This window comes from Triturus cristatus, chromosome 3_2, assembly GCF_964204655.1.
Source record: "Triturus cristatus chromosome 3_2, aTriCri1.1, whole genome shotgun sequence".
Classification (NCBI taxonomy): Eukaryota; Metazoa; Chordata; class Amphibia; order Caudata; family Salamandridae; genus Triturus; species Triturus cristatus.
In genome coordinates, this window is record NC_140584.1 from 102,137,930 (window position 1) to 102,162,990 (window position 25,061).

A 25,061-nucleotide genomic window follows, 5' to 3' on the forward strand; every position below is an offset into this window, starting at 1 on the left:
AGTGTGCTCTATGAATGTTTTCTTCTATGTTTCCCACATTACAGCCAAAACGAAGAAATTGATACTTTTGCACAGACAACCTAATTATGGTAGAAGTGTCATTATTTTTTGTTACAGGTATAAGAAATTGTTCATGTAGCCATTGTTTCTTAACGTCTATATCTAGTAGGAGTGAACTCACTGTGCTTATAATTGTTCTTATCATTTCAGGTCTCCCTCCCTGCTGATCCCATCCTATTCTTCCCTCGCTTGATCCTCCCACTGACCTGTGCCATTATGGCTACTAAGGCTTGGGGATATCAAGAGGTGGACCATTCTGAGCAACAAACCGATCCTGAGGACAGACCAATGTGACAGTAACCTTTAAATCGAGCACCAAAGATCTTGATCATGCTTGCCAGTTATGATGCAGTTAACTGCTTACTTAGATTTACTATATGCCAAATCTGCGACAATCATATATTTCCAGGTGTGCTCGCATGTTTCCTTTTGATATTCTTCTGGGTTGTTCCTGTGTAGATAACCCACAAGTTTAAAGGTTAGGCAACACTTGTCTTGTGTGTCTAACATGGAACATATTTATTGAAGAGGAGAAATCACTTTTCCTATGGAAATATAAATGTGTTTGGGGTACTTTCACACATAAATTTTAAAAATTGCTTTAGTTTCTTTTGCAAAAAAGTTCATTGCACTATTATGCTGGAAAAAGCAAATAAAATGTTTCTGAATGAACACACATCTACAATTTTGCCTATACTTAAGCTCTCAAGTCTCCCATGTTGAAAGTTATTTATCTACTCTTTTTTCTCTGCACTATGATACTTGCAGTTCTGTTTATCCTGATTGCGATATAAAGTGAGGGCTTCAATTACTAGAATGTAAAGAAGAAAACCTGGACTGGATGAGTCGTTCTCACATGGACCTGGGAAACGGAAGAGCAATAGAATTTTCAAATATTTACAATTGAACCTGTCCAAATAAAATCTACTTTTCCTGCTCCTTTTTACACCTATGACTGTGGAAATGTGTCCAACTTGCAGATTTTCAACATGTAATAGGATCAATTTGCCACCCAATTTACCTGCAGTTCTTTATTTTATGAGTGCAGTAAAATGTAGGTGGATTGGGAACAAAGACTTCCAAATGTTAAAAATATACTCACTTTAAATTGATTTTGCACATCTTAACGAGTGGATAGACACCGAGGTCAAAAACAGGGATGAGTATCAGAATAAGGAGGGGATTAAGAGTCTGCAAATCAAAAAATAAGATCACATTAGCAGTAAAAAGAACACACACTCCCTCTCATAAATAAAAGATGCCAGATGAGGTCTTTGAAATGAAACTCAAAGAACAGTGAGAGGACCCTTCCCTTAGGTGAATATATATCTATGGAAGTAGAGGGAAATTTGAATGTGATGCAAAAATCTACTGTGGGAGCAACAAAATCAAAACTTTTGCAACAACATGATGACAATGAAACCAAAATAACTACTGGATAAAAATTAAACAAAATTGCTATTTTCCCACAAAATATAGTAAACCTAAAGAATGGATGAAAACTCAGCATACTTTAGAGTAAATATAAGCATTCTTATTGAAGTTATTAATCAATAGCTTTTCTAGCTTTCTGTGTTTATGTGCAATTCTTGCCAAGCTAAACCAATATTTATGAGTGATGCAAAAATTACAGGAATAAGATTTATTGTCTACAATGGCAGTTTACAAAATAACCTGTGTTTGCTCTTCTTGGAAAAATAAACTTACGGTCTGCAGTTATCTCTTTTCTCCGTGTTTTTTTAAATGGCATCAGTGCACTCAACACTTATTAAACCAAGTAGACATAGCAAGCAATCCCAGCATAAGTTAAAGCACTCACTTCCTTAAATCAACCAACAGACTGTACGGCAGAGATTTCTCTGCTTGTGTTGGCTCACATACTTATACACATATTGTTAGCAAAAGAGTGTTATCATTTCTAATTAAAAAAAGTTAACCTAACATTATATGCACATTAAAGAAACATTTGTTAGGGTAACCTTAAGATTCCATTTGGAAACTCAGTGTCAATAAATGTAGAGGTATATCAAGTTAAAATTCTTATAAGATGAGAGGAAGGGAACAGACTCCCAGTCCTGAGGGCTAAGACTGCCCCTCGTACCGACCCGGCCTTCTTTGCATTCATAGGCTGGAAGGAATGAGGGGCCTGATGACAGCCTGAACCTGGCAAGCTCCATTGCCTTCCCACCCACATTCATCATCATTACCATACCATGCCAAAATTGGTAGGCAAGTACTGCCAACTGATTCCAACGAAAGTCACTGTCCATGGCAGCGGTGAGGATCACACTATCAGTTTAGTGGTATCCCCACTTCACCTCCCACCTTATAATTGGTATCTGGGAAGCAGATTTTGGTGATGGTAAGATACTGCCTTCCTCCAACAAAATTCTGAAATAGGGGCTAGAGTGACTTAAGATTTCATAAATGTCGATGACAGAAATCTGACATCTCATGCCGTTACAAGAAAAAACATATGGAAAGTGCTTGATGTGTGGTATTTCAAGATACCCTGCATTCAGACCCAGCTTATTGAGTAAATTATGAATTTGCGGGCACAATTTCTAATACTAAAAAAGCAATATGGAATTTAGTATAAAATCACTTGAAACTTGAAGGGTTCAGTGTTGGGAAAAAACATTTCTATTAGCACAGTTCTGGATCTCTGGCCATCATAACAATAGTAATTCTTAAGTGTTCTTTTGTTTGATGGTGCCAGCATGGCTTTTGAGATCTATTATGACATTATTCAGATGACCCCTTTAACTCTAAGGTTATAAGAAAACTCTATTCCATTAGGGGCACCCTTTGGAAGACCACCTTACACTGCTTCAACCCACTGACTAAAACTCAAATCCTATTTGTACAATAGTAACCTTCCTACCTAATGGGGGTGGGTCTGAATTACTGCTACATATCCTTCCTTGACTGAAATGAGCATGCTAAAAGATGCAGCAATGCTAATAATTACAGGTACTATGTCAATGTTTTCGCCATGCTCTGTGGGATGCATCAGAATATATGTACCCACTCACATATTGTGTATATATATATCTATATATATACATATATATATTCACTGAAAAAACCATAGGTTTCACACATGTTATAGTTAGCTGGACATTTTACTGATAAAAAACCAATGAAATTCCCCCGTTATAGTTACTGTAGGCAACTATAACTCACGCGACCGCAATCCTCTGCTGATGCTAATACTGTATTTAGACACTTATTTGCCCATGTCTTCTTCCATTAAATTTTAGCTATACATATATTACAAATATTTTTTTTTCATAAAGACACATATGTCATCAGCAGAGGATTACGGTCGCGTGAGTTATAGTTGCCTACAGTAACTATAACGGGGGAATTTCATTGGTTTTTTATCAGTAAAATGTCCAGCTAACTATAACATGTGTGAAACCTATGGTTTTTTCAGTGAATTTGTACGGTTTTTTAAATGCTAAGTTACTTTACGCCATTTGTGGCGTGCGCGCCCACTTAACGCAGTTCGTTCCATGCGCGCACGGTGCGCTTCGCGCACCGTGCGCGCACAGTAAGCACGCGGTGCGCTTCGCGCACCGCGTGCCCACATTACGCACATGGAGGACATATGATGAGCAAACTCTTAAATCTGCTTTTCATTTATTTTTTTTTATTTTTTTTACCGTACGCTTACCGTAAGCTTACGGTACGCGTACCCCGTGATTTTTTTTAAAATCAATAAATGTTTTTTTTGTACTTTTCTGTCCTTCTTTGACCCCCTTACAAATGTTAGGGGGTCTGTAACTCTCCTCATTGCCCCCTTTCCTTGTTTTCACTCTTTTTTTTCAGAGTGAAATACACAAAATGGCGGCCGCCGCTTCCTGGTTTCGGCCGATTCGAATGTTTACTAAGATCTAAGAGCCAATCAGAATCGCGCTCGCGCACGCCACCGTACGCTTACCGTAAGCGTACGGTAAGCGTACCGTAAGCGGGCTCAGATATATATATTGATTTAAAGGCTATTTTCTCAGAATCTACTGAACAGATTTACACCAAACCTACAAAAGGCACTTCCTTGACCTAGGGACTACCTCTCTGCCAAATTTTGAGTAATTCTGTTCAGCCATTCGGGCTGTAGCTCGTTCTAAAGGTCCTATGGAAAAATGCATGGGAAAAACGCGTTTTGGGACCCCCCTTTTATCTCAGCCCCCGCTTGATGAATCCCCCCGAGACTTTCAGGGTAGGAGCGGAGCGTAGCGCCCCACCTATTTTGAGAAATTCGCGAGGATTCGTCGACCGGCGCCAAAGTTATTCAAAATAGAATGTTGAGGTTTTCCTATGGAAACGTGGTCCTAACTATAACTACCTACTGGCGACCGCCAGTAGGTAATATATATATATATATATATATATATATATATATATATATGTAAGCTCCCAAAGTTGCACCTGCAGCCAGGTCACTCGCAGGCGGGTGCTATAGCGTGGCGGTGCCCCACGTAAAAATGCAGCTCCCAAAACTCTCGTTTGTCGAACAGAGTTAAGCACTCACAGGAGGGTTTCCGTATCGATTATTATTTTATTTCGGCAGAAATCAAATAGCAAGACAGACGCGTTTCGAATAAACCTTCATCAGTCACTGATGAAGGTTTATTCGAAACGCGTCTGTCTTGCTATTTGATTTCTGCCGAAATAAAATAATAATCGATATGGAAACCCTCCTGTGAGTGCTTAACTCTGTTCGACAAACGAGAGTTTTGGGAGCTGCATATATATATATATATACATATATATATATATATATATATATATATATATATATACACTGAAAAAACCATAGGTTTCAGGGGCGTTATAGTTAGCTGGACTTTTCACTCATACAAAACCATTGAAATTCCCCCGTTATAGTTAGTTCGGCTAACTATAACTCGCGCGCCCGCAATGCACTGCTGATGATGTCACATATTACATCACTCATGACATGGTCAGTGACATCACTCATGACATCACTGATGACATCATCCATGTGATAGAGTGGCAGACCTCCTCTCCCCCTAATATAACCTTTGATACACACATTCAAAAATAGAAACTAACATTTTCAAAACAATGGACATACCAATATCAGTTACATCAACCTATTCAGTAATTCTAAGATCCACATACACATCCACTCATTCACCAACAGTCCTATACAGTCACTCATACATGTACTCACTCATCATATGTACTCATACACCTATACATCCTGTTACACAACGCCACTCATCCATAGAGTTACTCACACACATAGTCACTCATGCTAATAAAGAATCAAACATCCATTTACTTGCATATACAGTTACACACACACCACCACACTTACTTCTACAGAAACTTACACATACTTAGTCTTTTAAACAATCACTTATAGAAACACATACTTATTCATACAGGAACTCTTTCAATCTCTCACTCTCACATATACTCACTTATATACACCAATAGTCACATTTACTAGTTTAAAACCTATGTAGTTACTCATAAAGACACTATTGAGACTGTCATTCACTCACTAACACACCCATGCACACACTCATCCACCCATACAGTCCTGCACACATGCTGTCTTCAACACATACAAACAGTGAGTCACTCATTCATGCACCTATGCACTATGTAATACCCCCCACCGAACCATACAGACACTCAGACACTCATACTGATACTCAAAAAACCAACTAATAACCTATATAGACACTCATGTAGCTACTCACCAACCCATGCACCCACTTATACACAAAGTGAGAGACTGATACAGATATTTACATATTTAAACATTACTCACTAAGCCATGTATTCACTAAGACACACTTAATCAGTCAGTTATACAATCAATTTTTCAAAAACAAATCATCCATTTAGACACTTATATACCCATTTATTCTTCCATCGACCTTGAGATATACATATATAAAACATATGTAATTTTCAGAAAAACACACATTCACTGGATGATGTCATCAGTGATGTCATTTGAGATGTCATCAGTGATGTCATGAGTGATGTCACTGACCATGTCATGAGTGATGTAATATATGACATCATCAGCAGTGCATTGCGGGCACGCGAGTTATAGTTAGCTGAACTAACTATAACGGGGGAATTTCAAAGGTTTTGTATGAGTGAAAAGTCCAGCTAACTATAACGCCCCTGAAACCTAAGGTTTTTTCAGTGAATTTCTAAGGTTTTTTTAAATGCTAATTCCTAACTATAACATGCCTGAAACTTATGGTTTTTTTCAGTGAATTTCAAAGGTTTTTTAAATGCTAATTTCTAACTATGGCTACAGAGATAGGACATGTGAAGAAAGAAGAAAAAACGCACAGAAAGAAAAAGAAGAAATGCAGAAAGAAGCAACAGAAGTCCTCAAAGACGAAGAAAAGTGCAGGAAGAAGGATAACGTGCAGAAAGAACAAACAGAAGAACAGAAAGAAGCCTTGTTGCAAAATCATCCTGTACCCTCAACTTTTTCAGACGGATACTGGTGTTAACTGAGTCTGACTAACCAGTCCTAGAGCCAGTGCTATGTTAAAAGACACTCAGAATACAGTGAAAACATCTACATACACTAGGGAACACTATGCGCTGGGGTCCCCCTGTGATCAGCATGACCTCCTCTGTACGCCCCTAGTATATAATAGGGCAGGTGATTAAAACTACCTCTTAAAACGTGCCACAGGGCGTATTTGCACACGTCACCTCAGGCCCCGTCCCCTCACTTCCCCACTGTGTAAACACACCCTGTTGCCATTTTAAGTTGGGAGATTAAGTCCCCTTGAATCCTGGGGGTCCCTAGGGTCCAACTAGACCACTAGGTGCCGCCAGTAAGCGCCACAGAGCTGCGTTGCAGAGAGATGTAAAAAGGGGCACGGCCTAGACCACCTCTCTGTAACGCAGCGCAGTGGCACTTACTGGAAGCACCTGGTGGGCTAGTTGGCCCCCAGGGTCCCTCAGGATTGAAGGGGAATTATTTCCCCAACTTAAAACGCGCCACAGGGCTTGTTTGCACACATTAACTCAGGCCCCGTCCCCACCCTTCACCACTGTGTACACACGCCCTGTGGCCGTTTTTAGTTGGGAGATTAAGTTCATTTAAATCCTGAGTGTCCCTAGGGTCCAACTAGCCTACTAGGTACCTCCAGTAAGCGCCACAGAGCTGCATTGCAGAGAGGTGTAAAAAGAGGCACGGCCTGGACCACCTCTCTGCAACGCAGCTCAGTGGCGCTTACTGGAAGCACCTGGTGGGCTAGTTAGCCCCCAGGGGCCCTCAGGATTGAAGGGGAATTATTTCCCCAACTTAAAATGCGCCATAGGGCGTGTTTGCACACGTCACCTCAGGCCCCGTCCCCTCCCTTCCCCACTGTGTAAACACGCCCTGTGGCCGTTTTTTAACTTGGGAGATTAAGTCCTCTTGAACCCTGAGGATCCCTAGGGGCAAAATAGCCCACTAGGTACGTCCAGTAAGCGCCATTGCAGAGAAGTGTAAAAAGGGGCACGGCCTGCACCACCTCTCTGCAACGCAGAGCAGTGGCGCTTACTGGAAGCCCCTGGTGGGCTAATTGGCCCCCAGGGTCCCTCAGGATTGAAAGGGAATTATTTCCCCAACTTAAAACGTGCCACAGGGCGTGTTTGCACATGTCACCTCAGGCCCCGTCCCCTCCCTTCACCACTGTGTAAACGCGCCCTGTGGCCGTTCTAAGTTGAGAGATTAAGTCCCCTTGAATCCTAAGGGTCCCTAGGGTCAAACTAGCCCGCTAGGTACCTCCAGTAAGCGCCACAGAGCTGCGTGGCATAAAGGTGTAAAAAGGGGCGTGGCCTCAGAACACCTGTCTGCAACGCAGCTCCCTGGCGCATACTGGAGATACCTGTTGGGCTAGTTGGCCCTCAGGGACCCTCAGTATTGAAGGGGAATTAATTCCCCAACTTACAACTGGCCAGGGGGTGCGTTTGCAGAGTGCTGCTAGGAGGGGGCGTGGCCTCCGGCGCGATGCCGGTCTTTTATTTTTTTAAGAAGGAGGGCTGTGTGGCCCCCCTTCTTTTTCTAATTTACTGGCCCTAGGGACCCCATCCCCCAGGGTCTGCACCCTAATTTTTTTGTTTAAAAAAAAATTGGCCCTCCCAAGGCCTTAATCGGCCCCGGGGACCCCAACCCCCGGGTCATGGCCTTTTTTTAAAAAAATGTATTCTTTAGGAGGGGGCTGCGTTGCCCCCCTCCTCAGGCCACTTTTGGCCCCGGGGACCCCATCCCCCGGGGCCGGCCTTTGTTTTTTATTATTTAAAAAAAATATATATTTATAGAAATACTTAGGACATGCTGGACAAACCGTATGTACCTATCACCATGACGATTTGCGTGATAATCATTAAAAGGCAACTATGCATAGAATGAATCCACATGGAATGTATTTACACCACTAGTGAAGCTCTGACGTGTCTGACGCCCTACCGTGCCTAATCCCGGCGCCCCCGCCGGTGGGTACTCTCCAAGTAGACACCCTTGTTGTTTATTTATACAAACATGGGTAGCTATTGACGGGCACATTTAATATACACGCACACCAAGCCATTCAAAGGGGTTTCAACAAAAATTCGACCAAACTATGCAAGAAACCCCCCTCACGGTTAATAAAACACACATCCACCGCCGGATGTGTAATACTTTTTATTTTACTCTCTGGAAAGGAGACAAACCTCACTTGAGAGTCACAGCGTGCTCCTGGCTGAGCCCAATGCTGTGTTACACCCACCAGTGCCCGCCGAGTGCCTCACACCTCTGTGTTGTATTCCACCAGCTAGTGCGTATGCTATGACACTCTCTAGCCCATGTGCACTGTAACACCACCCCGTGAATATGTCGTGCCACACTTGCCTTCGCACGGGTTATATTGCCCCATCTAATGTGCCTTCCTCGATGCCTATGTTATAACGCACAGCGCTATGCCATACATATTACAATCTGGGATCCATATCTTTGTCACAGTGCATATGCAACGTTACACTCCCCAGCACATATTTTATATTACAACTTTAGAGACTAGTTAGGTTACACAACACTGCCCTGTGCATATTACACTCCAAGGCGCATATCGCATAGCACAAGCTAGTGCCTGTGCTATCTCGCGCTCTCCAATGAATCTGTCATTACGCACAATGTATTGCATATTATATTTCACGCCCCGGTTCATCTTATATCACACTTTTTGGTGCATAGTTTATACCATATACTAGATCTAGTTTTCATTTTCAATCGTGCTCTCAGGACTATGTTCTATATAACACTGCGTCCACCTACCCTTTTCACGGACATTACATTTTGCGATGGGGGTGGAGGGTCAGGGGGTGTTTCTACCAAGTGAGCCCGGAGTCACAGTCACAAACGTCCTCTTCTTCCTGAATAAAAGTGAGATTATGCTGCATACTTGTTCATATTTTAAGTAGTTTGATCAGACACACATTTTAAAAACAATAAAGTTCCTAATACCCACCTTCTCTGAACAGTTAGCTTGCTGCCCCATCCACCTCCTCCCTACCCTCTGTTGTCTGAATCCATGGACTAGCCTCCTCCCTCCTGCCATGCATGGTCTGAGGTGCTGCCACTGCCCTCCATTTAGCTTGATGTACCAGTCCACTCCTCCTGCCATCCATTGCCCAATTCTATGGCCCATCATTGACCTCCTGCTTAGCCTCTGTGCTTAGCTTGCTGCCCCTATTCTCCTTCCCCCTGCCCTCCGATGTCTTTGTGCATGCCCCTGCTCCATCCTTTTTGCCCACCATGTTCCATGGACCTGCCACTCCTATCTTCTCTGAGTGTTCTGTTCAGCTGCCACTTCCCTCCCACCTGCCTAGCATTGTCAGATGACTGTAACCTGTCCCTGCCACCTCCACCCTGCCTGTCCACATGCCATGCCCCTATACCCTTCCTCCTGTCCTCCATGGTCCAGTTTACTGCCACACCCTTCTGCCCTCCCTGGTCTGTTGTGCTACAACTGCTCCTCCTGCCTGCCCCGTGCGGTCTGTTGTGAGGCCCCTTCCCCTGAACTCTCTTGTCTGTGCCCAGGTCCTGACCCTCCCTTCTATCCTCCATGGTCCTTTGTGCATGCCCCTGCACCCTCCTTCTTGCCCATCATAGCCATTGTGCTGCCACTAACCATCCTGCTTGCCATGCATGGTCTTCTGTGGTGCCATGGCCCCTCCCACCTTCCCTGTGTGGTCAGCTAGCTGCCCCTGACCCCCTCCCACCTTCCCTCCATGGTTTGTGTGTATGACATCATAGTCTCATTGTTGCTCTCCATGGTGTGTCTTGTTTCTAGTGCCCATCCTGCCTGACCTCCATGGTCATCTTGCTGCTCCTGCCCTGCCCCCTTGCTCCCAGCCCTCTGTTTCCATGTGCAGACCCCTATTCCCTCCCTCCTGGCTTGTCTGTTCCATTGTAATGCCCCTGATCCATCCCTCCTGCCCTTTATGGTCTGTTATGCTGCAGCTTTCTCTCCTGTCTGTCCATTATGGTCAGCTAGCTACCATTGCCTCTTTCCCCTCTGTTCTCTGTTGTCCATGTGCATGGTCCTGTCCCCTCCCTATTGCTTTCCATGGATTGTTGTGCTGCACTCCCTGATGCCTGCCCTGTAGGGTCAGTTTGGTGCACCTCTCCATGTCCATCCTGTCCTCTGTTATCCGAGTCCATGTCCCTACCCCAATTCCTCCTGCCTACTGTGATCCAATGTACCATACTTGCAAACATTTTGAACTTGGTAAGAGGGAGATTTTGAAAAAAAACTGGGGTATTGATTTTCCCCTTTGAGTTACATTGAAAAAGAGGAGATTGTAGACAGGAGACAGATCAAATAAAGCCCATTTGAACTTAAAAACATTGGACGTTTCCTGGCTGAAACGGGTCTGTTGGCATGTATGGTTGTACTACCACTGCCTCTTCCTTCTGCCCACAATGGTCTATTATATTGCCACAGCCTCTCTTGCCAGTCCTGTATTGTTGGTTTGTTGCCCCTGCCCCCCTTTCCACTGGCCTCCATAGTCTGTTGTGCTGCCACTGCCCTTCCTGCCTGCCCAGTGTGGTCAAATTGTTGCCTCTGCACTCTCCTACCTGTCTTCAATTTTCAGAGTCCTTGCCCCTGGCCTCTGCTTCTCAACAGTATCCCAATGAACAACTAGATTGCTAACATTCTATATTTATTACAAAGGTGTGGAACGCCTGACGTCATCTTGATGTAATCAAAACTGTAATACCTAGAGTATTTCCTTTAGAAATTACATATATGAGAGGGTCTTATTTGCATCAAAATTATGGTTAGTGCTCTAAAAAACTAAAATGAGGACATATTTTCTGAGTTTTCAAATAGCGACAAAGAACTTTTAAATTATTTGTAATCTTTATGTTTTTTTATCCAGTTGACCACTTGATTAAATGTTGCACCTAGGGGAGAGGATGTGGTGTTATTTCCAGAGCTGCAGACTTTGCAACTGGGGAACCAGGTTGGAGTTTCTGCTTCAGCTCAACATTCTGTGATTCTGGTCAGATCACTCAATCTCCCCATGTCTACAACCAAAATGAATTTGATCTTGTGTGATGTAACCAATGCTCATTGAAAGCACTCCAATACCTGACAAGTCTGCACTATATAAAACTGCAAATACACAAAAAATAAGTGTTTTGCACACTTCTGTCATTGGGCTATACTTGGGCTACATCTCGGTGATATTTGGGCTACATTTGGGCTCTTTTGTCTCTGGTGGCCATCTTGGGAGATTTATTTGTTGTGAAGTTTCCTAATTTCCTCATTTACTGCAGTCTCCTCAGTAGGAAATGCTTTCAGTTTTTTACTTTGATTCAATCAAGATGGTATTCTGATGTGTCACACATTTGCCATAAATTCTGAATGTTAGCACTCCAGTTGCTCATTAGATCACTGTAGTAAAGCTACTTCTCACCACGGAAGTCTGCTGCTGGTATTAAAAGTGTATGTTTCAGTCTGCATGTCAGAATATTTTTATGAATTGAAGAGAATTTGAGAAGTCAAAATGTGCCCTAATTTTTCTTTCTGCAGAACTATTCATAATTTCTATGGGAAAATGAACCCCCTCATTTTGTTCCATTGTAAATTAAATGTTTTAAGTGTTACCACTTTATTCCAATCAAGATGGCTTCAGGTGTGCCATACTTTTGTCATAAGTAAGACTGTTAGCGCTCTAGTTATTCGTTAGAACACTCTGGGACATTCTGTCATTGGGCTATACTTGGGTTACATCTCGGTGATATTTGGGCTACATTTGGGCTCTTTTGTCTCTGGTGGCCATTTTGGGAGACTTATTTGTTATGATGTTTCCTAATTTCCTCATTTACTACAGTCTCCTCAGTAGGAAAAACGTTCAGTTTTTTACTTTGATTCCATCAAGAAGGCATTCAGATGTGTCACACATTTGCCATAAATTCAGAATGTTAGCACTCTAGTTGCTTATTAGATCACTGTAGTAAAGCTACTGCTCACCAGGGAAGTCTGCTGCTGGTATTGAAAGTGCATGTTTCAGTCTGCATGTCTAAATTTTTTAATGAAATAGAAGAGGATTTGAGAAGTTACTCAAAATGTGCCCTAATTTTTCTTTCTGCAGCACTAATCATACTTTCTATGGCAAAATGAACCCCCTCATTTTGTTCCTTTTTAAATTAAATGTTTTAAGAGTTACCACTTTATTCCAACCAAGATGGCTTCAGGTGTGCCATACTTTTGTCATAAGTAGGACTGTTAGCGCTCTAGTTGTTCTTTAGAACACTCTGGGAAGCTGCAGTAGAACACAAAGGAATCAACTGACAGTCTCTGCCCTTGTTGGATGTACATGTTTTACTGAGAATGTCAGACTTCATTCTCCCATGACTGAGAAAGATAATGTGAATTTACAGAAAATATGCTCTCAGTTTAGCTTATAGATCACCTTCCAAACCTCTGTGGGAAAAGCATGAGAAAATAGTTTTCTCTCAAACATGATTCATGATATCACAACAGAAGGCTTTTTCACATGGTAAAATCACCTTAGAACACACCACAATTCCTAAAATGAGTATGGTACCATCAACAAATGATTTATAATGTAACTAAAGTCTTAAAACGTTCTATTAACTGCAAGGCTTTTTAATGAGGTGCTATCATGTATATTGGTCCCAAGATGGCTGCCAACACTTCTTGGATGAAGTGCTGACAGCCAATCAGATCTCACGATGAGATGTGTGGTTAGGCTCCGCCCAGATATATATATGATTTTACTTTTGATTTTCTCAGGAAATACTGAACAGATTTACACCAGACCTGCAAAAGGCACATCCCTGACCTGAGGACTACCTCTTTGCCAAATTTAAAGTAATTCTGTTCAGCCGTTTGGGCTGTAGCTTGGACTAAAGGTCCCTATGGAAAATTGCATGGGAAAAACGCGTTTTGGGACCCCCCTTTTTTCTCAGCCCCTGCTTGACGAATCCCCCCGAGACTTTCTGGGTATGAGCGGAGCGGAGCGCCCCACCTATTTTGAAAATTTCTCGAGGATTCGTCAATCGGCGCCAAAGTTATTCCAAATAGTATGTTGCGGATTTCCTATGGAAACACGGTCCTAACTATAACTATCTACTGGCGACCGCCAGTAGATTATATATATATATATATATATATATATATATATATATATATATATATATATATACATATATATATATATATATATATATATATATATATATATATATATATATATATATATATATATATATATATATATATATATATATATGGAGTCTCTGGAAAAAACAAAGGTTACAGGGACGCTATAGTTAGGCACAGATTTTACACACACAAGACCATAGAAATTCAGCAGTTATAGTTACCTGGGCTAGCTATAAAGGACAGCCCCACAATGCTTATGACCTCACATATTACATCACCCATGACAAATTCAGTGACATCACTGATGACATCTCAAATGACATCACTGAAAGAGGAGCTGGAAGCGTTCAGACACAGGCTCTCCCACCCTGGGGTAACGTCCAATGTACATAGCCACAAGGAACACACTCAGGTATTATTATCGTAAAAAGTGTATAGCTGTCAGTTAAATATGAATCCAGTTTCTTGAATGTAAACATCTTTTCATTTCGCTCGAGAAATTGCATGTTTTAAGAATTTTTTTTTAATACAATTTTCAGACTGTCTATCCTCAGCGACTGTGTCTCATTCCACTTTGCCTCTCACTCCTGTTTGCTGTCTCTGTATCTGAGTCTCACTCTTACTACATCAGACACTACCTCACCCCCCAACCTGCCTCAATTCGCTGTCTTGGTCAATCATGTCTCTCTTAGTCTCCCCCTTGTTTCACTCTGTCTGTCTTCCTCTCTCTCTCTTGTGATCTTGTGTCTCTATACCTTTAATTACTCTCACTGTCTCCCCTCTCTATTCTTGTTCTGCACCTCTGTTCTAAATTGCCATATGAGCATTCTCTCTCCCTCTCTCTTAATTTCTTTTGCCCGCCTCTCTCTTTTTACCCGATCTGCCTCTATCTGTTTTCCTCTCCCACCCACTCTCCTACGCGCTCATTTTTGATGTCTCTTTCCATTTCACGCCTCCTCTCTATCCTTCCATGTTTCATGGTAACTTTCCCTGCAGCCTGACTGTTCACAGACTATCTCTCTCCCTGGCAGTCTCTTCCCTGCCCATGTCTTCCTCCTTGCACCAGATCTGTGGCTGTAGTATGCCTGTTGCCCACTCTCTCCTCCCTCTCTTCAAAGCCACACACTCATTTCTATGCTCTCCCCTGTCACTGCCACTAGTCTGTCTGTGCCTGTTTCTTTCTCTGTCTTACACTTTCTGCACTCAAGCTCATTCCTTTACTATCTTTCTCTTCCCTGCTAGTATCACCATGTGTCTGTCTATTTCTCAGTTCAATATTCCCTCTTATCTCTCTAGCACTGTCTCACAACTTCTCTGTCACTCCCTCTCTTTCCTCTATCGCTGCTTCATTCCCTGTCTTTTCCATGTCTCTTAGGTCTCTTCCAACTCCCTCCTCCCCTTCTCATCTTTCACTCTCTTTGTTGTATGTCTCTGTCGCCTCTCTCCCCCTTCTGCTTCGGCTCTGTTTTCTTCTCTCTTGTCCCTGCTGTTTCCTCAGTGCCCGTCTCTTCTCTCTTTTCTAAAGCACTCTCTCTCACCTCTGTCTCTCCTCTCTCTCTCCAGTCTACTCCAGCTTGTACCTCTGCTCCCATGCCCCTGTCACAGAGCTTGTCTCTTCTCTCCTATCCTAAGCCCTCTCTCCCGCCTCTCTCCTCTGTCTTTGTCTCTTTCCCTTTCTTGCTCTCTCTGTCTCTCCTATCTCTCATGCTCTGTCTCTGTCCCTGTCTGTCTGTCTCTCTCTCTCTCTCTCTCTCTCTCTCTCTCTCTCTGTCTGTCATCTGCTCCAGCACATTCCTCTGTGTTCTCATTCCTTTTGCTCTCATGGGCAGAGCTTGAGCGCCCACAATTTCAAAAGCATACAAAGATATTTCACAGGATTTGGAACATCTCAATAAAAAAGTTCCTTAGCCTTCTGTCAACTTTCAAATGACTTTTGCCCTTACAGAAATTTCCCATTCTCTCCTCGCCTCTGCTTCGGACTGGAGCGCCCAGGGGTCCCCTCCATGTTCACCCCAAAAACAATGCTAGGAAACCTCTGCAGGGGTCACAGGTAGTGTCTCCAAGGTTGCAGCGTGTGCATGTGTGTGCACAGCCAAGGCATCTTGGTTATCTGCCTGAAGGTCCCCAGATTCGGGGGGCTGAAAGCTTTCTCAATAGGTCAGAGCCCTTGGCCAGCCACTGGCTCGTCGAGGTCAGGATCAAAGGCAGAAGCAGAGGGAAAGAAGAAAGACACCCTTGCCTTGGACCAACCTTGCTATGAGGTGGCACAGCTTGTATATGTACATGTGTATTTGACGTTTCACAGTCTTTATTTTTATTACTCTCACCAAACCTTGATATTTATATTCCCCCCACACCTCCTGAAACTATTTGTACCCCCTGGACCTAGCCAACCTGCAAGATATTTTTAAAACAAGCACAGGAGTCAGTGATTGTTTTTATTTTTACTGTGCAGTAATTTTTTTATATGTATTATTTGTTGCAGGCAGGGTCCCTATTGGACCCCAGGACCTGCTCTCTCCCCCCGCAGCTCTGCTGTTACATGCCGCTGCCCTGCGCATCACTTGGTCAGGTAGGTAGGTGTTTGAGGTCCTCCTTCACCCTCAGGCTCCTCCCTGCGCCTCATCCCTGGTGGTCCAGTGGGAGAGCCTCGCTCTTCTGCTGGTGCCACTACTGTCTGTGCCTGTTTTCTGTTGTTTTCTGTCTCTGCCTTCTGTTATTTCTATTGTGCCTATTTGGGTTGGTTATCTGTTGCCTTGTCTCTCTTCATTTTCTGCCCGTTTTTCCCTTTCCTACCGCTGCTGCCCCCGTGGCCCTTCCCCCCTTCTGCTTCCCACCTCCCAGCTGCGCTTCCCTCCCCCATCCCTATTTAATGGGGGCTGCGTAGCGGACGCACTCAGCGGGTGTGCCGCTGGCATGCCTAAGGCAAGTCCGTCTGCGCCCCTCCACAACCCGACCGCAATCAGTGCCAGGACCCCTGGATCTCCCACCACCCACTGCTACGACTCTGCTACCCTCCTCGCACTCAACCCTGGAAGGAACAACAACTGCCAGCAGTTGACGCCGAACACCACCCATGGCCATCGAGTTCCGTATCAATGGTCCAAAGGCACAGACTGTACCCAAATACTACCCTAAAAAAGTAAGAGGCAATGGCATAAACTTAAACCCTCACATTTTCAAGCTGCTTTTATTCCACCTCAATACTCTGAAACTGACAATGTAGAGGAACGCCTAGCATCCTTCAATTCCAGCCTGCTATCCACTATGGACTGCTTAGCCCCTTTGAGACAGTGCAGCACGAACATAAAACGCCACCAGACACCGTGGTACTCTGCCACCCTTCTGCTCAAAAAAAGTAAATGCAAAAAACTGGAACGCCGTTGGCGGTGCTTACATGACCCAACAGACAAAGAAAGATTTAGGCATGCACTAACACAGTACCATAATAATCTGAAAAATGCTCGCAAAACTCACATCACATCCCACCTTGAAGAAGCAGGGAGCACTCCGAGAATTCTCTACCAGATCCTAAAAACATTCACCAACCCAAGGCCTGTGACATTGAGTCCACCCCATCTCAAACACTGTGCGACAATATAGCAAGCCATCTAACTCAGAAAATTGATATGATCTATAGTAAAATCACCTCGACCAAGGGCCCTCAGACTGACCCTAAGTTTGATCTCCCACCGGCCACTCCCATTTCTCACATGCTGGAGAACTTCCTGTTACTTACTACAGAGGAGACTGAAGCTTTATTAAGACGTGCCAAATCAGGGTCCCCACAGGACCTCATCCCGGCTAAAATAGCCGCCACACTATCTGAACAACTAACCGGCCCCATCTGCTCTATCCTAAACTGCTCCATGAAGGAAAGCATTCTCCCACTGGATTGGAAAGCTGCGCAGATCCTCCCAATTAGAAAAAATTCTAAAATCCCCACGGAAGACGTAACCAACTACCGCCCCATTTCCCTACTTCCCTTACATAGCAAAATCTTGGAAAAACACATTAATAAACACTTATCAGATTTCGTTGAATCCTCGAACTGCTTGGATTCCTCTCAATCCATTTTCCGTCCCAGATATAGCACAGAGTCTGCGCTGGTGGCAGTCACGGACATCAGGATGCTGCTGGATAATGGTCAAGCAGTACTCTTGGTGCTGCTTGACCTATCCGCTGCCTTCGATACCATCTCCCACCAGACTCCACTTAGGAGACTGGGAGACATAGGCCTTAAGGGGAATGCCTTGAAGTGGATGACCAACTTTCTGTCTGACAGAACTCAGATCATTAACCTAGGTCCATTTCACTCACAGACCACCAGGGTGACCAAGGGAGTACCACAGGGCTCATGTTTGAGCCCTACCTTGTTTTACATCTATGTTACTCCCTTGGCAAGACTATTGAGGAATGTAGGATTTCTCCCAATATTCTATGCTAATGACACCCAACTGTTCCTATCCTTTGACAAAACCAATTCCAACATTCAGACCACCTTTGCAGAGGGTATGAAGACCATCGCGGAGTGGATGAAAGAAACATTTCTCCAGCTCAAAGCAGCTAAGTCAGAGATTATGCTGTTTGGGGAAGCCACAGTGAAGTGGTCCCCTAGCTGGTGGCCAGAGGAATTAGGTCCTACCCGATGTCCTAAACAGGTGGTAAAAAACCTTGGAGTTCGATTAGACCACAAACTCACATTGAGAGACCCTACCACCTCCACTGCTGGAGCATGTTTCCATGGCCTTAGCCTACTCAGAAGAGTTTTCCCTTTCCTGCCACTATCGACACGGAAAACCTTGATTCAGGCATTAGTCCTAAGCCGTCTGGATTATTGTAATGCTCTGCTGATCTCAGCCAATGAAAGCTCCATAAAAAAACTCTAGGTGGTCCAGAACACAGCGGCCCGCCTAGTGACCAATGCCCCCCCCAGAACCGCATCACTCCCTCTTCTTCAAAAACTATACTGGTTACCAGTACGGAAGAGGATCAAATGTAAGATCTGTTGTATTGCATATAGAGCCTTAAACAACCTAGGCCCCAGCTACATAAAAGACAAATTTGTTAGCTATGTTCCTTCCAGGCCCCTTCGCTCTGGAGCCAAAGCATTGCTCCAAGTCCCACGCTTTGAAAAAAACCCGCCTAGGTGGCAAAGCCTTGTACCATCTGGCCCCACACTACTGGAATGAACTCCCCATTTACCTGCGTCAATGCACGGGCTATCTGGCATTCAGAAAGCTGCTGAAAACCTCACTGTTCTGATTGTCTCTCCTTGGTTTATAGTGGCGGTCCTAGTGCGGAGATATCCTTATGGGGTGATTCGGGTGCTCTATAAGTTAAATATATTGAAATAGAAATAGAAATGCATCCTCCTCAACGTTTGCTCCCTGCACAGACAAGCCGTGGAGATCTCGAACCTCCTTGATACCCTCTCACCAGATGTCGCTTTCTTCACGGAAACCTGGACTAATACCGCCTCTGCCCGACATCACCACTGCCATCCCCGATGGATACAAGATCCAGAGGAAGAGCTGCCCCCACCACCCAGGACGAGGACTCACCATCGCACAAAAGAGCTCCCTCGGACTCTTCACCTCCAGTATGAGCGACCCCCTCTCCAACACAGAAAACATCCACTTCCAGATCCAGACCAGCCCCAGAACCACGCTTTGTGGCACCCTCGCTTACAAACCCCAAAGCCTCGCACTTCTTTCACCAACACCATTGCCGACCGCATCGCACCCCACGCCATCGCCTCCACCACGCCATCGCCTCCACAAACTACATACTCGTCGGAGACCTGAACTTCAACCTCGACAACCACAGCAACCCCGACTTCACCACCCTCCTGGACAACCTCGCCAACATTGGGTTGAAGTAGCTCCTTATCACCCTCACCCACAAGGCCGGTCAAATCCTTGACCCTATCTTCGCAGGTGGGACCAACATCCACTTCAGCCACACCTCGCAACCCCTCTGTACAGACCACCACCCCTCATACACTTCTCTTTCAACACCACTACCACACCCAAGGCCACCCCACACCCGCCATGAAGAAACTGGAGCAACGTCACAGAGGAGCACCTCAGCTCCACCCTCATCCACGACCCCCCCTCTGCCACGATGATGGATGCCAACTCTGCAGCCAAGGAACTACACCGATGGATCACCAGCTGCGCAGACAAGCTTAAACACCTCCACCACCCTGACAGACAATGCCCCCTGAAGGCCGCCTGGTTCACCACCGACCTCCAAGAAGCCAGACGCTCCTGCAGACTTCTCGAAAAATGATGGAGAAACAGCAGAACCACAGAAGACCAGACCACCTAGAATAATCCCATGACAGAATACCACCAACTCATAAGAGCCACCAAGAGGACCTTCATCCGGAACATAATCCTCACCAACGCCAGCAACTCAAAGGAACTTTTCAACATCATCCAGCAGTTCACCAAACCCCCCAGCGAAGCCAAGGACCTCATGCAGTTCCAGGACCTCTGCAACAAGCTTGGCTCCTACTTCCACCTGAAAATCAAGGTCCTCTATGACAACTTCAGCGAGCAGACTGCAGAAACCACCCTCCCCTCCAGAAGCGACAGCCAGCCCACCATCACTGCCTGGACACCGATCACCACCGAGGATACAACCATGACCATGAAGAGCACCTACTCAGGAGCCCCCACGGATGCCTGCCCGCCGCCCATCCTCCACAGAGCATCCGCCATAGCACCGGAACTACACAACTCCATCAACTCCACCTTCGAACCCGGCATTTTCCCCGATGACTGGAAGCAGGCAGAGATCAATCCCCTCCTCAAGAAACCCTCGGCTGACCCGACGGACTTGAAGAACTACGGACCCATCTCCCTCCTTTCCTTCGCAGCCAAGGTCACCGAGAAATTCATCAACGCTCAGCTGTGCACCTTCATTGAAGACAGGGACACACCGCAGCTCTCATCCTGCTAGACCTCTCCGCAGCTTTCAACACCGTCTCCCACTGCCCTCTTGCAGCCAAACTCCACATCGTTGGCATACGGGGAACTGCCCTCGACTGGATCTGCTCCTTTCTAGATGGCAGAACCCAAAGGATCAGAATCCCACCCTTCCTCTCCGAACCCACAGAGTTCAACTGCGGAGTACCCCAAAGATCATCATTCAGCCCCATGCTCTTCAACATCTACATGGCCCCCCTCGCAGCCATTGTCAGACAGCATGGACTCAGCTAGTTTCCTACTCTGATGACACCCAGCTCATCCTCTCCCTCACGAAGAACCGCAAAGACACCAGACTCAGCTTCCCGGAAGAAATAAAAGATGTTGCAGCCTGGATGAGCAGCAGCTGCCTTAAGCTCAACTCGGAGAAGACAGAGGTCCTCATCCTTGGACCCTCCTCCACTGCTTGGGACAACACTTGGTGGCCCTCTGCCCTCGGAAACCCACCTACTCTGACGGACCATGCCCAACACCTCAGCATCATTCTAGACTCCTCCCTCACCATGACTCGCCAGATCAACGCCGTCGCCTCCACCTGCTTCAACACCCTCCACATCCTCCGCATGACCTTCAAGTGGATCCCCACCAAAGCCAAAAAGAACGTTACCCATGCACTCATAACTAGCAGACTGGACTATGGAAACGCCCTCTACGCCTGAATCAACAAATCCCTGCTACACAAACTCCAGTCCATCTAGAACACTGCAGCCAGACTTGTCCTCGGCACCCCACGACATGAGCACAAGACCCAACACCTGCAAGACCTCTACTGGCTCCCCGTCGAGAAGAGAGTAACCTTTCAAGCTACTCACCCACGTCTACTAATCCCTCCCCAACATCGGACGCAAAATACCTCAAAGAAAAAGTCTCTTTCCGCGTGCCCAAAAGAAACTTCCGCTCTGCCGAACTTGCCCTAGCAGACACCCCGCGCATCTGCAGAACCAGAGCAGGTGGAGGAGCCTTCTCCCACATCGTGGCCAAGGCCTGGAAAGAGCTCCCAGTCAACATCAGACGCTCCCCTACACTGCACACCTTCAGGAAGAGCATCAAGACCTGGCTTTTCTGCTGACCTGGAGCTGGACCCCCAGCGCTTTGAGACCCTCACGGGTGAGTAGCGCGCTCTACAAAACCCCTGACTGATTCCTACCCTGACCCCTTTTCTTTGTTTTAATGCTTTTGGGAATCCGCTGAGGTTGAAGTGTTAGCAGCCAATCAGATTTCAGCACGGGGACTGTCGGATCCACTAAGGATCCCAAAGATGCCTGCATGGCGGTGCACATCACCGTGTAGAAATACTATGCTCCATTGTCCACCTTAGGGCGTACTGCACTCTTTGTGATGGGTGCATGAAAAAATGGAGGTGGGTTTTTGATGGAACCCTGCGAGTGCTGTATGTTTCCGTTGGAGACAGGAGCCTACATTATTTAAATGGACCCACCTCCATTTTTTCATGCACCCGTCACAAAGAGTGCAGTGCGCCCTAAGGTGGACAATGGTGCATAGTATTTCTACACGGCGATGTGCACCGCCATGCAGGCATCTTTGGGACTGACGTCGATGCTGTCGCCAGTCATTCAGACTGTTGGGGATACGGCGATCTACCGACTCCAGCGTCATGTTCCGTGGAGCTTCATGGTTGACGAAGGGTTTGTCAAAGGAATCATCTGTGCAGTGTGACAAAGGTATCGCTTATGAATGGCAGCGGGCAGTGGAGGATTGTTAAGAACATTGTGAATTGCGAGGGTGCCCATACGGAGGAACAATCTGTAAACATTTATTGTCATTCAGACTGTAATGGTTTTATTTGACTCTCGCATAAGCAACCAATCCCCTTCCTCCATTCAGGCGCAACTGCCAATGAGAATTCATCTATCATTTCAAAAAGACACTGTCGATATACATGCCGCTGTTTGTTCTATTGCGAGCAGAGGAAGGCAAACGCCGAAACGCGTCCTCACACGAATAAAGTTAATTTTTGATGGAACCCTGCGAGTGCTGTATGTTTCTGTTGGAGACAGGAGCCTACATTATTTAAATGGACCCATCTCCATTTTTTCATGCACCCGTCACAAAGAGAGCAGTACGCCCTAAGGTGGACAATGGAGCATAATACATATATATGTATGTATGTGTGAATAATAAACCTCATTTAAAATAATTTGTTACTTTTACTTTCCCATTTCTGGTAAGAAATGAAAATTAATTCATATTAATTCATCACATATATTTCAACAAAATGTAAGACATATTAAATAAAAATATTACTGTGCGTTTTTAAAATGATTCTTTTGGTAATATTATGTTTACATTACAAATATTTATTTAGAATTCATCCTTGTATAGATTTAATATGATGAGTTAATATACTGTCACATTTAATTACATTAGTTCTAGTTTACTAATACATGTTTGTAAATATTTCCCATGTATATGTTATATGAAAATATATTTTTTCTTTTAAGGATTAATAAACTGTAATTATTTTCCCTACACTTTCTCATAGGGAGACCTAAACCTCAGTGTCAGAAATATCCACCGGTGTGTGAAAAGCTAATAGTACTAAATTTACACTCAGAAATCCTCCTGTTAGAGACTCCACCGTGGGTAATGAAATGTAAGTGTACAATCAGTTGTAAATCTACACTGGGAAATGGTATATAGCTAACTAGTGTGCTTTACACCTATATGTAGCAAATATAGATACATCCTCTTTCTGTAACTCTGAGAAATATCAGGTTACATTAATTAACTTATGCAGGCACAAAAATAAATCCACTTGGCTGAGGCTGCACCAGAAAAGGCTGAAACATATAACACGTAGAGAAATTGTATTGAGAACTAGCCCCCTACTTAATATTACCTGCATTTGGTCTGGTTTGATGACAAATCCTTTCTGTAATATAAACACAATATGTTTGTTAGTAAACAAGTTGTAGATATTCCACTACAGGACAGCTATGACCTGAAATAGGTAGCACTCAAAAACATTGTTAATACTTTAAAATACATCAATATATATTTCTGATATTTATTTCAGTTTTGAGTTCTAATTTTGTAACAAAATACTTTCCCAGATTCCAACTATTCTTTCCCACCTTACTAAGCAGAGCATTAAAAGTTTACTTTGCAGCACTTACAGGCAATTACAACAGTATGCAGCATCTCCAGCCTCAGTCAGGCTGACTTACTCAGAACAAAGCCTTATAGCCAAAGCTCCTCCTGTCTAGATCTTAAGTTGCAAAAAAGTAATTGCTAGGGCCTTTGTTAGGAAGCCACTGTAGCTTGCACCATCTATTGCTCCTGCCAGCGAAGCCAATAACTGTACCAACACAACTACTAATAATCACACTCCTACAAGAGAAACAAATCAGACTATTCCATGCCATTCAAAGCTAAAAGAGTGGCTTGGACAGCCAGTATTACTTATTGTTATTGCATAATAAATTAATAAACAACTGTTGTTGTCCTCATCTTTAGATTAGACAAACGTTGATACTATGTGTGTTTTGACAATTGAGTGCCGGTGCTGAGTACCGGAAACTACCTGCTAAAATTAATCACTGCTCTAGTTCATACCAAGAATCAGACCACAAAGAACTAGTAACTAAATCCGGAATAGGTGTCTTGGAGGAGAACCCAGAATAGACGAGGAAGACTAGGACTTACAGTAATGAAAATAACTGTCAAGTAAGGGCAACATTATGTCTTCTGCCATAACATGTAATAATTACAATTGGTGAGGTCTAGGGTTAAGATTAATATAGGAATTAGGGAAAGACTACAATATTAAAAAAATAAGCCATAATACATTAAATGAATGTGGTAATACCAACAAAGATGCAAGTCATTCAAAAATCCACAGTTCAACACTGACAGTTGTAAGGTAACTTCCTCTGAAGTTATGTTGAAAAAGGGCACCATAACACTCCCGAACACCAAATAATATTATCGGCCTCATTATGAGTTTGGTGGTGCAGGACCGCAAAACCCTTGTACAAACTGTTCCCAGATCAGGAGTTTTCTCCTGTCTGGCAGGTGGTTCTTTGGTGTTTCCAGGGTGCATTGAGAATGTCAAAGGCAGTACTTGTACAGCATACACACAGGGATGCACATGTGCATCCACATAGCGTGAAGCACAAGAGGGGCCTGTAGGGCCCCCTTTCTTTCCTCACCACCACACTTTTGATGGTGGTTGCACGTGTGCTTTTAAGATACACAATTCCCCTTTTTTGGAAAACATTTACATTGAATAAATACGGGGAATAATTCTTTACAAAAAATCTCTTTTTTTCTTACAGCACACCTTTGACATTTGTGGTGA

The 25,061-nt window shown here is 44.3% G+C and overlaps 1 protein-coding gene across 1 annotated transcript in view; it reads right to left on the reverse strand.

Moving 5' to 3' along the window:
- Positions 1-25,061, reverse strand: part of SLC15A2 (solute carrier family 15 member 2) — a 452,967-nt gene that overhangs the window by 159,367 nt on the left and 268,539 nt on the right. The window contains exons 13-14 of the mRNA XM_085647327.1: positions 23,601-23,633; positions 1,163-1,251 (exon numbers count right to left, since the gene is read on the reverse strand). Of these exons, the coding sequence (XP_085503453.1) occupies positions 1,163-1,251; positions 23,601-23,633 (122 nt within the window). The remainder of the gene's footprint in view (positions 1-1,162; positions 1,252-23,600; positions 23,634-25,061) is intronic.